Raw genomic sequence first — 16,602 nt, forward strand, 5'->3', positions numbered from 1 at the left:
CAAAAACTGATGACACAGACACACTAACCAAAGGTCCAAATTCAACCTTATCAGGCGTAGCACAAATGATAGCTGAACAGGGCTAAAACTAGTTCACAGTAAACATTTTATATTTTAATCTCACAAAGACTCACATTATGCAATTTTAAAGGAACAAAAAATGACCTGCTAATACCAAAAGTGAATATTAATGGCCATCCACTAAACAAAACATTGTCAATAACTTTTCTGGTGGTCCATCTGGGTAGCAAGTTAAACTGGAGACAGCACATGAATAAGTACTCAAGAAGCCCAGTTCAGCATGCTGTAAATGAAATTCCAGCCATACCACAATGTTATATAGTAATAAAGCACTATTAATGCAGGACATTGTGGCAGAGGTGAAATTTTATTTACTGTATTTAAAATTTGACATGGAGATATCACTAATTTGATAAGTCTATCAGTTCAGAATATTTTTCTCTACAAAGTATCACTCATTGTGCAAACCTAAACACATGCGAGCAGGCTTATTTTGCACATTCTCACTTCATATTGTCTTACGGAATTACCTTCTAGCACAATATACCTAAAGTAAAAAGAGTATCTATTCAGCAGAAGTGAGCAATATGTATGTAGTGTAAAGTAGATAAACACGTCTTTACAGAGGATGCTTTAAGGATTTTTGAATTTTGGAACCCACTTCCCAGTACATTAGCCCATCAATGATTTTTGTTGCTGATAGTAAAAATCAGTTTCAGCTGAACTCTGATTTGCACAGTCACAAGACAAAAGAAAAAAAAACTTTAATATGGACTCCAACCCCTTTTCTATGATCCAGAGTGAGTTGTATACTGATGCAAAGGTATTCACAACAACCTTCAATCTAAAATCAGGCAGAAAACTGTGAATCTGCACCAGTTCAAAGATAATTGAAAACATACTTCATTGGACACTATTGTAAAAAATTGTCTGATTACCTGCATTAAATGATCAAAAATTTCTGTTATATACATGATAACAACAGTGTTCATTGGGAATATCTTATATGAAAGATTTCAGTTGAATCAAGTAAACATTACGCTGCCAATAGAAGATAAACAACAGATAGTTCAGATAAGTGAGGGAATAGGAAATGATTTCAAAGTAGTCCCTTTCCTTCTAATTTACAAGGTTAAATTTAGTGGGCATAAGTGCAAATAATATCAAGCTATATAGTTACATTTTACTGTCAAAATAGACTACAAATTAAGTTTCTAAGAGTGGCTTCATTTCTGTTAATGTCTATTTTGAAGGTTACCTTTCTTCATGGGATCTATGGAACACAATAAATTGTTTTGGGTGGAAGCTGAGCCCAACAGTGGTGGAGGAATCAGCTGTTCATAGGTCAGAATGAGGTGCTGCTTCCATCACCTGGACATGAGTTGTGAATGGTGGTGTTAACAGGAAATATATGGTGTACTGCTGGTAAAACATCCCTGAATGCAATAGTCCTTTATTCCTATAGTGGTACCACTGCAGTGAAAGCTGTTGCCCCCCCCCCCCCCCCCCCTCCCTCCATGCCATTGCAATAACACAGTGAGCCATGGGAGTGTGGCATGCTGATGTCAGTGACTGTCTGTCAGGATGGCAGCATGTGCACACAGTGACAGTCTCTAATGTCAGCAACTATGGAAAGCTAAGGACGGCTGCATGCTGCTGCTAATGTGTAACAGATACAGCCCCAAGCAACTTGGCCACCTTGTGGCCACAGCATGAAACACTGGGAAGGACAGTATTTAAACCATAGTCCTCAGACACTCTGGCTGCCCTGTTTCAGAGCATCAGTGTACTGAATGAATGCTCTTACACTCTGAATATGTCTTCTTACCCCACAGTAACTGGTCATCAAGATGACACCATCTTTCACCCTGTGACGTAGTTTTCCTGCATTGGCAAGGGGCAATTCATTACTTCTGACTGGGTCATGGCACAATGAACTTAATGAATTTTCTTTTTTTAATTTATTAATCAAGCAGGTTCCATGGGGCTATGAGAGCCAAGGCTACTTGCCATGGAATAAGTCAGTACATAATTTGCAGAATTCTGATGAGAAAATTTACAAACAAATTAATTGACTAATTAATAAGACTTAAAATAAAGATTCATGAGACTGTATATGAATAAGGAACACATTACAGAGAAAAGTTCTCAACTACCATGAAGAACTCCTGTGCAGATTAGAAGGGTGTGCCACAAGGAAATCTTTAAAATTGGATTTGAATGAGTTTAGCACTATTATTTTTTTTTTCAGTTTTACTAGAAGCTTACTGAAAATGAAACCTGATGAATAGTTCACACCTTTCTGTACAGTGCTGAAGGAACTATTAACGAAACACATATCACTTTTCCATCTTTGTTCACTGAATGAATGTTGCAGTTTCTTCTGAATGAGTCACTATTGACATGATGAAATAAAGATACAGGAATGGCAGTATTAGAATTGCAGGACATCTGAATAACAACCTATGCAGTTTGCTAACTGACTCCATCTAACTGCCCTTTTCTGGGCTAAGAATATTCAATAACTTCTGAATGCTTAACCACCTTCAGGCAGTAAGATTTTATTTTTACATGAGTTCTATGTCAGAAACTGTATTTATTGGTTTTCTTTTCTTTTTTATTGCAGTTAAGCATTAAGGTGTTCTCTGAAATTAATGAGAGAGAGAGACAGAGAGAGAGAGAGAGAGAGAGAGAGAGAGAGAGAGGGGGGGGGGGGGGGGGGGGGGGGGGAGAGGGAGAGAGACACCCAAAACTCAGCTGCTAAGCTGCTAAAGAACTTCTTCTGTCTGCTTTTTAATGCTCCCTCTACTCTGTGAACAGCAATATATCCCCATACAGGCATTAAGATCCACGTTCTTTTAGACATGTCAGAAAGAACAGATACCATCTTTATATATATATATATATATATATATATATATATATATATATATATATATTTTGTGACTTACCAAATGAAAGTGCTGGCAGGTCGATAGACACACAAAGAAACACAAACATACACACAAAATTCAAGCTTTCGCAACAAACGGTTGCTTCATCAGGAAAGAGGGAAGGAGAGGTAAAGATGAAAGGATGTGGGTTTTAAGGGAGAGGGTATGGAGTCACTCAAATCCCGGGAGCGGAAAGACTTACCTTAGGGGGAAAAAAGGACAGGTATACACTCGCACACACACACACACACACACATATCCATCCGTACATACACAGACACAAGCAGACATTTGTAAAGGCAAAGAGTTTGGGCAAAGATGTCAGTTGAGGCAGAAGTACAGAGGCAAATATGTTGTTGAAAGACAGGTGAGGTACGAGCAGCAGCAAATTGAAATTAGCAGAGATTGAGGCCTGGCGGATAACGAGAAGAGAGGATATACTGAAGGGCAAGTTCCCATCTCCGGAGTTCTGAGAGGTTGGTGTTAGTGGGAAGTATCCAGATAACCCAGACGGTGTAACACTGTGCCAAGATGTGCTGGCCGTGCACCAAGGCATGTTTAGCCACAGGGTGATCCTCATTACCAACAAACACTGTCTGCCTGTGTCCATTCATGCGAATGAACAGTTTGTTGCTCTACCTTTTTCAATATTTCTATTTACGGCTGAAATCATCGATGCAGTAACCGCTTTATGATCGCTGATTCCCTGTTCTGTGTTAACTATTTCAAATAGTTCGGGACTGTTTGTCACCAGAAGGTCTAATATGCTATCGCCACGAGTCGGTTCTCTGTTTAACTGATCAAGGTAGTTTTCAGATAAAGCACTTAAAAAAATTTCACTGGATTCTTTGTCCCTGCCACCTGTTATGAACGTTTGAGTCTCCCAGTCTATATCCGGCAAATTAAAATATCCACCCAGAAGTATAACATGGTGGGGAAATCTACTCAAAATATTTTCCAAATTATCCTTCAGGTGCTCAGCCACAACAGCTGCTGAGCCAGGGGGCCTATAGAGACTTTCAATTACCATGTCTGAGCCTGCTTTAATCGTGACCTTCACCCAAATTATTTCACATTTTGGATCTCCGTCAATTTCATTCGATACTATTGCACTTCTTATCGCTATAAACACGCCTCCCCCTTCACTGTCCAGCCTGTCTCTGCGGTATACATTCCAATCTGAGTTTAGGATTTCATTACTATTTACGTCTGGTTTCAGCCAACTTTCTGTCCCTAGTACTATGTGGGCATTGTGACCATTTATTAATGAGAGCAGTTCTGGGATATATATATATATCTCCCAGAACGGCTGGTTTCAGCCAACTTTCTGTCCCTAGTACTATGTGGGCATTGTGACCATTTATTAATGAGAGCAGTTCTGGGATATATATATATATATATATATATATATATATATATACTATGTGGGCATTGTGACCATTTATTAATGAGAGCAGTTCTGGGATATATATATATATATATATATATATATATATATATATATATCCCAGAACGGCTCTCATTAATAAATGGTCACAATGCCCACATAGTACTAGGGACAGAAAGTTGGCTGAAACCAGACATAAACAGTAATGAAATCCTAAACTCAGATTGGAATGTATACCGCAGAGACAGGCTGGACAGTGAAGGGGGAGGCGTGTTTATAGCGATAAGAACTGCAATAGTATCAAATGAAATTGACGGAGATCCAAAATGTGAAATAATTTGGGTGAAGGTCACGATTAAAGCAGGCCCAGACATGGTAATTGAAAGTCTCTATAGGCCCCCTGGCTCAGCAGCTGTTGTGGCTGAGCACCTGAAGGATAATTTGGAAAATATTTTGAGTAGATTTCCCCACCATGTTATACTTCTGGGTGGATATTTTAATTTGCCGGATATAGACTGGGAGACTCAAACGTTCATAACGGGTGGCAGGGACAAAGAATCCAGTGAAATTTTTTTAAGTGCTTTATCTGAAAACTACCTTGATCAGTTAAACAGAGAACCAACTCGTGGCGATAACATATTAGACCTTCTTGTGACAAACAGTCCTGAACTATTTGAAATAGTTAACACAGAACAGGGAATCAGCGATCATAAAGTGGTTACTGCATCGATGATTTCAGCCGTAAATAGAAATATTAAAAAAGGTAGGAAGATTTTTCTGTTTAGCAAAAGTGACAAAAAGCAGATTTCAGAGTACCTGATGGCTCAACACAAAAGTTTTGTCTCAAGTACAGATAGTGTTGAGGATCAGTGGACAAAGTTCAAAACCATCGTACAATATGCGTTAGATGAGTATGTGCCAAGCAAGATTGTAAGGGATGGGAAAGAGCCACCATGGTACAACAACTGAGTTAGAAAACTGCTGTGGAAGCAAAGGGAACTTCACAGCAAAAACAAACATAGACAAAGCCTTGCAGACAAACAAAAATTACGCGAAGCGAAATGTAGTGTAAGGAGGGCTATGCGAGAGGCGTTCAATGAATTCGAAAGTAACGTTCTATGTACTTTCTTGGCAGAAAATCCTAAGAAATTTTGGTCTTATGTCAAAGTGGTAGGTGGATCAAAACAAAATGTCCAGACACTCTGTGACCAAAATGGTACTGAAACAGAGGATGACAGACTAAAGGCCAAAATACTAAATGTCTTTTTCCAAAGCTGTTTCACAGAGGAAGACTGCACTGTAGTTCCTTCTCTAGATTATTGCACAGATGACAAAATGGTAGATATTGAAATAGACGACATAGGGATAGAGAAACAATTAAAATCGATGAAAAGAGGAAAGGCTGCTGGACCTGATGGGATACCAGTTCGATTTTACACAGAGCATGCGAAGGAACTTGCCCCCCTTCTTGCAGCGGTGTACCGTAGGTCTCTAGAAGAGCGTAGCGTTCCAAAGGATTGGAAAAGGGAACAGGTCATCCCCATTTTCGAGAAGGGACATTGAACAGATGTGCAGAACTATAGACCTATATCTCTAACGTCGATCAATTGTAGAATTTTGGAACACGTATTATGTTCGAGTTATAATGACTTTTCTGGAGACTAGAAATCTACTCTGCAGGAATCAGCATGGGTTTTGAAAAAGACAGTCGTGTGAAACCCAGCTCGCGCTATTTGTCCACGAGACTCAGAGGGCCATAGACACGGGTTCACAGGTAGATGCCGTGTTTCTTGACTTCCGCAAGGCGTTCAATACAGTTCCCCACAGTCATTTAATGAACAAAGTAAGAGCATATGGACTATCAGACCAATTGTGTGATTGGATTGAAGAGTTCCTAGATAACAGAACGCAGCATGCCATTCTCAATGGAGAGAAGTCTTCCGAAGTAAGAGTGATTTCAAGTGTGCCGCAGGGGAGTGTCGTAGGACCGTTGCTATTCACAATATACATAAATGACCTTGTGAATGACATCGGAAGTTCACTGAGGCTTTTTGCGGATGATGCTCTGGTATATCAAGAGGTTGTAACAATGGAAAATTGTACTGAAATGCAGGAGGATCTGTAGCGAATTGACACATGGTGCAGGGAATGGCAATTGAATCTCAATATAGACAAGTGTAATGTGTTGCGAACACATAGAAAGAAAGATCCCTTATCATTTAGCTACAATATAGCAGGTCAGCAACTGGAAGCAGTTAATGCCATAAATTATCTGGGAGTACGCATTAGAAGTGATTTAAAATGGAATGATCATATAAAGTTGATTGTCGGTAAAGCAGATGCCAGACTGAGATTCATTGGAAGAATCCTAAGGAAATGCAATCTGAAAACAAAGGAAGTAGGTTACAGTACGCTTGTTCGCCTGCTGCTTGAATACTGCTCATCAGTGTGGGATCCGTACCAGATAGGGTTGATAGAAGAGATAGAGAAGATCCAACGGAGAGCAGTGCGCTTCGTTACAGGATCATTTAGTAATCGCAAAAGCGTTACGGAGATGATAGATAAACTCCAGTGGAAGACTTTGCAGGAGAGACGCTCAGTAGCTTGGTACGGGCTTTTGTTGAAGTTTCGAGAACATACCTTCACCGAAGAGTCAAGCAGTATATTGCTCCCTCCTACATATATCTCGCGAAGAAACCACGAGGCTAAAATCAGAGAGATTAGAGCCCACACAGAGGCATACCGACAATCCTTCTTTCCACGAACAATACAAGACTGGAATAGAAGGGAGAACCGATAGAGGTACTCAAGGTACCCTCCGCCACACACCGTGAGGTGGCTTGCGGAGTATGGATGTAGATTTAGATGTAGATGTAGAGATATATATATATATATATATATATATATATATATATATATATATATATATATATATATATATATATATATATATATATATATATATATATACTGGCCATTTGACCATCTTATTCTGTGCAGATGCACAAACAGTGCCTGAACTCTAAGTTGGGAATGTGGGTCTCACGGGAGGCGTGCCAGAAATAAGTCCCTGCAGTCACACTATCCTCTGAGTTCTCGGTGGCTCAGATGGATAGAGCATCATCTGGCATGTAAGCAGGATAGCCTGGGTTTGAATCCCGGTCAGGGCACACATTTTCCACTGTCCCTGTTGACTTATATCAACGCCTGTATGCAGCTAAGGGCATTCATTTCACTGTAATTTTATTTTAATGACTAAAATTTATGCATGAATTTCATAAAATAGTGAAGTGCTTTAGCCATGGAAGTACAACAAGCCCAGATCTCAAGAACAATTCCACAATATCTTGTTTTGTGCTGCAAACCCACTTTGAAATCATAAATAACTGTTACACAAAAATGGTTCTGTATTACAACTGCATCACTATATGAATGGAAACTGTACAAGCCATGAAAATTGAAGTCTTACCACTGTTTTACATAATCACAAACTGCTGAATCATTCAGTAACATATTCATATAGGTTCTGCTATCATATATTTCTTGGAAGTGTGACAAAGGACTGTCCCAGCCACTCTGAAAATCATCAGAATGATCCTAGTAAGTAAGAGGTTATAGAGAACTCTGTGGATCAAAATGATGCAGACACTGTGACAGTCCTGCATAGAAGTTTATTTCAACTCAGATGGAAAAATCTCAGTACCATGATCAAATGATACTTTAATCTGCATAAACAAAATTAGAAGAAAATTAAAATAACAGCAATAGAAAGGAGTTACCACAACAGACATAAACCACACGCTCCCCCCCCCCCCCCTCCCCAACCTTACTGATGACTAGCTATCATGCTGACTTACCAATCATACCTGACATTAGTAACATCCACTAAACAATTAGTTTCTTCAAATTACAAATAGTGAAATGATTGCTGACACTCGTAAGAGCTATGCAGAGAGGACTCACAAATTGTAATACATAAATCATGTGCTTTTTGATGACACACACACCAAGATGTGAGGGAACAACCTCCACTGCAAAAACCACTGAACTAAAACATGACTTAGCATAGTATTCTCAATTAAAAGCATTTATAAACTACTTAAGTCTAACACAACAAGAAGCTTAAGTGAATGACAGATGACTCAATTGCTATTCAACACATCCAACATCTTTTTTTCCTTTTTTGGAATGGGGGGTGGAGAGGGGTGGGGAGAGGAGGGGAGGGGAGGGGAGGGGAAGGGAGGGGAGGGGGGGGTTAAATGTTGAGGTCACCAGTGCCGGTTATTGAATACTTTTAGTTGAGCATAGATAATTTTTTTTTTTTTTTACTTTATGAAGTTTCCTATGGCTAAGCCATGTCTCCACAATATCTTTTCTTTGAGAAAAGCTAGGCCTGCAAGGTATGCAGGAGAACTTCTGTGAAATTTGAAAGGTAGACAATGAGGTACAGGGGCAGTAAAGTTGTGATGGCAGAACTTTAGCCATGCTAGGACAGCACAGTTGGTAGAATAATTTCCCATGAAAGGCAAAAGTTCCAGGATCAAGTCCCAGTCTGACACAGTTTTAATCTGCCAGGAAGTTTTATCCTCTGTTGCTGTTGTGACTTTCATTTTGAAGAATGGTTTTACGCAGCTCGCCATGCGAGTATATTTCATGCAAGTCTCTTCATCTTGTGTAACTATTGCAACATCCATTTATTTGAGCTTTCTTACTGTAGTAAAGCCTTGGTTTCCTCCTACAATTTTTAGCCAACACGCCTCCCTCCCCCAATACTTCTCACCATTCTCAAATGAGTTATTCTCTGATGTTATAGGATCCCTTCTTTTAGATGAATTGTGCCATATGGCTTTTGTCCTAACAAACTATCCCTTCTTTTAGGCAAATTGTGTCATAAGCTTTTTCTCCCTCCAATTTCAGTCAATGCTTCTCCATTAGTCACTCAATCTGCTCGACTAATCTCCAGTATACCTCTACGACATCAGACTTAAAAACCTTCTATTTTCCTCTTGTCTGTTGTGCGTATCATCAACATTTCACTTCCATATATGACTTCCAGAAAAGATTTCATATATTCACTGTCACCAAACATTTCTTTTTCAGAAATGTTTTCCCTGGTATTACCAGTCTGCAGTTAATATCCTCTATACATCAGCCATTGTCAGTTATTTTGTTGCTGAGGTTATATAAAATTTAAAGCAATGATTAAAACTAGGAATTAGTTTCCTAATTTTGTTCCCTCTGTATTGCCTGATTTAATTTGGCTTCACTCCATTAACCTCATTTAAATTTTGTTCATATTCATCTTATAATCTCTTTTCAAGATACTTTCCATTCTGCTCAATTGATCTTCCAAGCATTTTGCTGTATCTGGTGGAATTACAATTATATGTAATACAATCCAGCATTAATTCATATTTTTCTCTCAAAGTGTACACATACATACCTAATGCCTTCATTTATAAATGTTTATAAAACATCCTGAAACACATATTAAAACCTCCATTCTGCTATTTTGTTGAGTATTACTAACAATGTACAAAAGTTTAAAATACTCACCACGCATGTCCTGTCATTATCTGTAATGGCAAACAAGTTATCACTTAAATCAAAGGCTGCCCTTCAGTCAGCTTATGAATACTATCCATTAAAATATGATCCACCAAAAGCCATACATTATCACACACTGATAAGTCCTCAAACTAGACTAGGAAACCATGCATTAATGAAGAATGATCAGTATTCAGAAGTGCAAAAGGAAATTTGGCTCCTGTTCACAACTGAATATATGTAACCTACAGCCTTGTTATGGACTTAAAATGTTTAAGATTACTGTAACTCACACACAACCATGTATTTTGGCAGATGAATATCTGGTCTGATAGCATATTAACACATACAATGATCAGTTCCCTGTAATAGTCCTTCGGCACTTTATCTACGATTTCATTTTCTGGGATTCCCACACATTATGTCCCCAGCAGAGTCCCAATACCATTCCTTGGTGCTCTAACTGGTAAGATATGTTCTGTATAATTCAAACTGTTTTATGTGCTGGGTGTAAGAGGTGAATGCATGGCATATCACTTGAGGAACTGGAGAACACAATGTATCCTTTCCTCCTATATATACTTATTTGCATATAAAAAAAAAATGTTCAAATGTGTGTGAAATTTTATGGGGCTTAACTGTTAAGGTCATCAGTCCCTAAGCTTACACACTACATAACCTAAATTATCTTAAGGACAAACACACACATCTATGCCCGAGGGAGGACTCGAACCTCCGCCGGGACCAGCCACACAAACCATGACTGCAGCGCCCTAGACTGCTTGGCTAATCCCACGTGACTGCATATAAAACTTTGAGATCATAGTATATTATGGAATTCATGAAACATAAGCCTGAAAATATGAGTTGATGTACTGTGGGTAATGCACTCTAATAAACTGAGAAATATATGGACCTACCCAACACGAGGGGCAAAGATGACTTAATTCAATCCATGATAAAACCTTCATATCTGCAACCTCAAAGTTAGTTAGATGTTGCTCTGCTCAAATCCCAAGTAGCCTCATGGCCTTTGGGTGTGACATGTATACATGTAGGCAAATACCATAATTTATTATTATACAGATGACTGCAAAATAGATTTAAATTTTAGAAATGTTGCATGAAGCATAGTGAAGATTAGGGTTCAACCTCTCATTGACAGTTAAGCCATTAGAAACATGTCATGCACAGCTATCATCAGATGGGTAATGGTGATTTATTAACCACAATCAAACTTGAACTGAATAAAGTGTCTGTAATGTACAACAATAGTGTTCTATCTGAGCCTCAAATGTTGCCAATTACACAATTCTGTATGTCAGAGGCTTCCATGGTCTAGTTTTAAGGTTTCAAATGTGGTAGCTATTAAATTCTGTTATCAAATGCAAGGTCCAGAAACTATAAAAACTCTTAAAGTGTTAGAGTGAAATTTATCCGTAGAGTTTTGGCTTTGGAATACTTCAAATGAGTAGTCCCTGCCCATTTCTGCAGCCTCTTCAGTGTTCACCTGATGCTAGTGACACATATATTACAAGACTAAAGGATAATCATGAAATCAAGAAACTACTCATATATATTGAGTAATCAATATGATCCTTTAATCTGGATGACATGTTATTTAAGGTAATGAATACATGATTAAAACTAGAAAATAGTTATGTGGTGGACACTATACCTCTGAATGAAGTTATCTGAAAAGGTATTGGAAGGTCTGAGTTAAAAACAAGCCTTATGAAGACAGTTCTCTCACAGTAATGTAAGGGGGAATTCTCATAGTGCTGTCCACCTATAACGAAGGCAAAGGACATTCATTGTTCCCCAGAGGATTGTGTGGCTTTTATATTGCTCTGGGGTCTTTGAGATGAATAAATCACCAACCTATTGGGCCAAGCTTACAATTTTGTCCACTTGGTCCAGGGCACTTTCTTGGTGTTCAAATATTGCCAACTAGCCTTATATTGTCTAGTTCACTCCTTTGAGCACACATTCTAATAGCTTCCTTTAGGAGACTTTAAGAAGTGTAACCAGATTGGGGCCTTATCACTCAAATCAAGACCAACTGCAATACCCTAATGACCACTGTCTGCAAGGGCAGGTAATCTTAAGTTGCACAAAGAGTCCCCAATGCCCAGTCAAAACGTGTCACTCAACCTCTGTTACAGAGTGAGCTTCTCATGCCCTCAACCTCTGGAGCAGGTATTTGTGGAATCTCAGGAAATATATGCATGACAAAACTTTGTAAGTTAACACTCTCATAACCTCTAGCCTCCATTTTGGTGATATGGTGGATGACATGCCAAAGATGTGACCATTTTCAAGAGATGCATCAGTAGCCACAGATACAGCTTGTAATATCTCTTGTTGACAAATGCAGCAGAACTGCAATTTGCTATTGGTTATCTGTAGAAGACCTCATAGTACAGGAGCATCTGAATTTTTAAAGTGTATTTCCTGCAGGCATATGCATACTGGTCTTTCCTGTACAAATGGCTTTAGCCCCTTCGTTCAAGATCTGAGTTTGTGTCTGTTCATGGAAGCCATCTGTTGGCAAGGATATCCTTTCCCCCATTTCTCTCTGCCTTGAAACTATTCTCATTGTTGACCAGTTATAACTGATAGCAATTCAGTGGCTTTAAGGCTACATGTTTTGATTAAGCTCTGTTGTTTCTTGTCTTTTCTTTTCTATTCAAATGATATGTTGTCCTTCCAGATGGTGATGTTTGTACTGCATTCCTGTAATGCTATAGTAATATCTGACTGAACACCTTGCTGCTCAAACCAAGTGCTTAGTGTGGATAAGACAGAGTCCAGCAGAAAAATGTATACATTCCTTGTCAGGCTCTATCGAGATATCGATATTATAGTATGATCTGAGTTATGAGTGTGTTCTAGTATGGTCTATGACTCAACAGATGTTAGTACTTTCATCTTGGTATTGAGAAAGCAAAATGGCTGGAGCATGCTTGACATTTGAGCAACAAAAATATATTGTGAAGTGGTTTCTAGAGTTTGATAATGCCGTTGAAGTGCAACGTCAGTGAAGGCAGGAGTTTGAAACAGAACCATCAACTCACCTAACAGTTAAACACATCATTGACAAGTTTGAATTGCATGGAACAATTTGTGATATTCACAAAGGAAGATCAGGAAGACAGCGTACAGCTAAAAGTCCTGCTTTGTCTGCTCTCGTGTAGGAAATGTTTGTTAATTGTCCACAGAAGTCTGCTACGCAATGTGCATTCACAATGAGGGTTAGCAGTACAAGAGTATGAAGAATTCTGAAAGCTTCAAAGTGGGAAGTTTACATTCGACAATTACTGCATGCGATTAATGATGATGATCCTGATCGCCTAATGCAATTTTATGAATAGTATCACCAAATGGTAACTGAAGACAAACAATTTGTGACAAAGTGGCAAGGCACAATTTAAACTTAATGGAACCATGAATCGGCATAAAAATCTGTACTGGGCACTGGAAAATCTGCCTGTTTATGTGGATAAAGTGGTAAATCTACCAGGGGTTCATGTATGGTGTGAACTATCATGTAGGGGCTTAGTAGGACCATTTTCCTTTGATGCTACTGTGACTGGAGAAGTGTACCTGGAAATGTTACGCACATCAATTTTGCCAGGTATAAGTGGGCTTTATGGAGCTGATGAAGAGGTCTTCTACTAACAGGACGGGGTGCCACCACACTACCACCTAGCTGTACAAGCTTTCCTGGGTGACAATTTTTTGGGACATTGGATTGGATGAAGAGGGCCCATTGATTTCCATCCAAGGTCGCCAGATCCTACACCTATGGACTTTTACTTGTCAAGAACTGTGAAAGATAACATCTGTCGACAGAAGCCATGCATGCTGGAGGAACTTTGCCAGAAGATTACAGGAACATGTGCACTGATCTCCACTGTAACATTGACTAATGTAGGTGCGGCAACTGCTTGTCGTTCTGTTATGTGTATAGCCACCAATGGAGAACATTTTGAACATTTAAAGTAACCATGTGCTAAACTGAAGGTTGTACAACATGTGTGATCAATTATTAAATGTAAAATAAACACATAAGTAATACTTTTTGTTCCTTAAAGTGAGTATACATTTTTCTGGTGGACTCTGTGTTCTTCTGCAAATGCATTTGCAACTACAGCTATTTGCGTCAACCTTGGCAGGCCACATCTGTGTGCATTGAGTTGTAGGTGTGGGTTTCCTTAGGGATGTCGCAAATGTAGATATAAGATTGGGTTGTGTACAGCTTTAAATGCATACTTTGTTTAATCTTAAGGAACTTTCCAGGTTGATTTTTGAAATATGTGTCAACACAGATAAAGCCCAACATATCGGAAGTAGCCTAATACAACAGAGATGTGGCCAGTACCTCACATGTTACTGTTTTCTTACTTCTTTCATTTGACAGACATCAAGTTCTATAGAGCCCATCTTGTGAATAAGATTATTTTTTGAAGCTTTTACCACACCTCACACTTCCAGTGATTAAGCTAAGATCCCTACACCCTGAAACACATGGTATTCAGACACATCACCAAAAGTGCTTTCCAAACCATGCAGAGAAATGGGGACCTGGTGGCACTGACCAGCCCCATGTTCCTGAACCCCAGTTTAACCAAGCCTGGCCCAAGCAGCAGCTAGCTAAGCTCCTTTATGTGTTCATTATTTAAAATCTTTCAAATGATTTGTGTAGCTTACTGAATACAACAGAGGCAGCAACCACTACTTTCAAATGTGTCACATTATGGCCACTGCCCCCCCCCCCCCCCCACCACAACACTGAATTCTGACTGTGGCATTGCAGGCAAGTGATGTGCTATGGATAACAGAGCAGAGATGAATGTGGAATCATCTGAGTGATGATAAGGGCTGCAAAACATAGAAATCTATTGCCATATGGAGGCTTCTACAAAAGGTACATTGTTATAGAATGGTGCCTGGGAACGAGCACCTCATAAACAGTAAAGCCAGTTGGCTGTTCCACTGCTACTGTTGTGAAGTGGTTGAATGAAGGTGAAACCATGAGAAGGCAATAAGGTGTTGAATGTCCATATCTCATCATAGAACGTGGAAGTTGCCTGCACTGTAAAGCAAGATCGGCTGTAATTTGTGGGAGATTTGATGACAAAGAACAATGATGCAGGTACAAGTTTTGCACAGCACTTCATTCAGCATGAATAATTGAAAACGGAGCTATGCACTAACAGATGACCCCTAAGTATTCTCATGTTGACCCAATGAAATCATCAACTACAACTGTATTGGGCACAGGACCATTGAGATAGGACCATGGATTAATGAAAACATGTTGCCAAGTCACGTGAATCATGTTTCTTGTTACAGCAGGTCAATGGTCATGTGTAGATAAAAAATCATCCAGCAGCATTCACCTGGGCTTCCGTGGGACCTCTGAGAGTAATGAATGGTGCCATGACAGCTGTGAACCATGTGAAAATTATTGTGAATTGCCTATATTCCTTCTTGCTTGATGTCTTCCATGACAGCAATGATAGCCTACAGCAGGATAATTGTCCATGTCACATGGCTAGAATCATGCTATAGTTGCATGAGGAGCAAGATAGTGTACACTGTTGATGTCTTGGCCTCAAAATTCACCATATCAGAACACAGTGGAACACATTTGGGACACTATCAAGCACCAGCTCTGTGCCCACAAACCACCACCTCATAAATTATGGGAACTGTGTGACCTGTGTTTCGACACCAGGTGGTACCCACATTTCAGAAATCTACCAAAGACTTCTCAAGTCCATGTCATGTACTATCTCTTCTGTATTGCTTTCCAAAGGTTGACCAATATGATATTAAGCAGGTGGTCATGCTATTCTGACTCAATGGTGCTGATGTCACATGCAAATTATATTAAGGATACTTTTGGGGAAAATGTAATAATATTTGCCTCATCAGACTATATTGTAGGGAAAATATAAGACTCAGACCAGCTGAAAGAAAAATATTTAGTTACAAACTAATATGAAGTTTAAACCTATTACATGACATTCTGCTCTCCTTTAAATCAGAAGTTTCCATCTTAGCTTGAGATGCCCGTGGTCCTGCATTTTCTATGACAATTATTTCACTTTCTTTCTTTTTCCATACAGAAGGACATGTGGTTATTAAGAGCTGAAGTTTGGTGTCAGGTTTATGGCATGTGTAATGTATAACACATTAAAAACTGTATAATTATTTATGACTTAAAAATGTTAAATAGACCAAAGGAAATTTAAACTCTTATTATGTAAGTAAGAGAGTAATGTACAAAATTTATCTCATATATGTATATTGCAATACCTGTTCCATGGCAGCAGCTAATTCAAGACTGATATCAATTCCAGATGATGATGCTCCTAACACTAGAACAGGTCCACTTATACCATCTGGTTTACGATACACATGGCTGTGGAAGACTTCACCACTGAATTTTTCTAGTCCAGGAATATAAGGGATGTATGGCTCAGAATAGTGCCTGCAAGAGAAGTAGCACATATAGTTTTATTCAAAAATATTGTAATTAAGTTCTATAATGAAAAAAAATTACTGATAATTGCTCTTGTTGAGAAAAATTATGGAATCAAATAGGATACACACAGTAACATCACTCTGTGTGACACCATTCACCTCAAAAGTAGTGTTTTGTGAAGGAATGAATTCTTTTACTTCTGATAAATATTTAGAATG

At 38.9% G+C, this 16,602-nt stretch overlaps 1 protein-coding gene across 5 annotated transcripts in view; it reads right to left on the minus strand.

Annotated features, from left to right (window-relative positions):
* Positions 1 to 16,602, minus strand: part of LOC124555596 (flavin-containing monooxygenase FMO GS-OX5-like) — a 265,730-nt gene that overhangs the window by 59,344 nt on the left and 189,784 nt on the right. For all 5 annotated transcript variants that reach the window (XM_047129561.1, XM_047129562.1, XM_047129564.1 and 2 more), the window contains one exon: positions 16,216 to 16,390. In XM_047129561.1, coding sequence (XP_046985517.1) covers positions 16,216 to 16,390 — 175 coding nt within the window. The remainder of the gene's footprint in view (positions 1 to 16,215; positions 16,391 to 16,602) is intronic.

Source organism: Schistocerca americana, chromosome X, assembly GCF_021461395.2.
Source record: "Schistocerca americana isolate TAMUIC-IGC-003095 chromosome X, iqSchAmer2.1, whole genome shotgun sequence".
Classification (NCBI taxonomy): domain Eukaryota; kingdom Metazoa; phylum Arthropoda; class Insecta; order Orthoptera; family Acrididae; genus Schistocerca; species Schistocerca americana.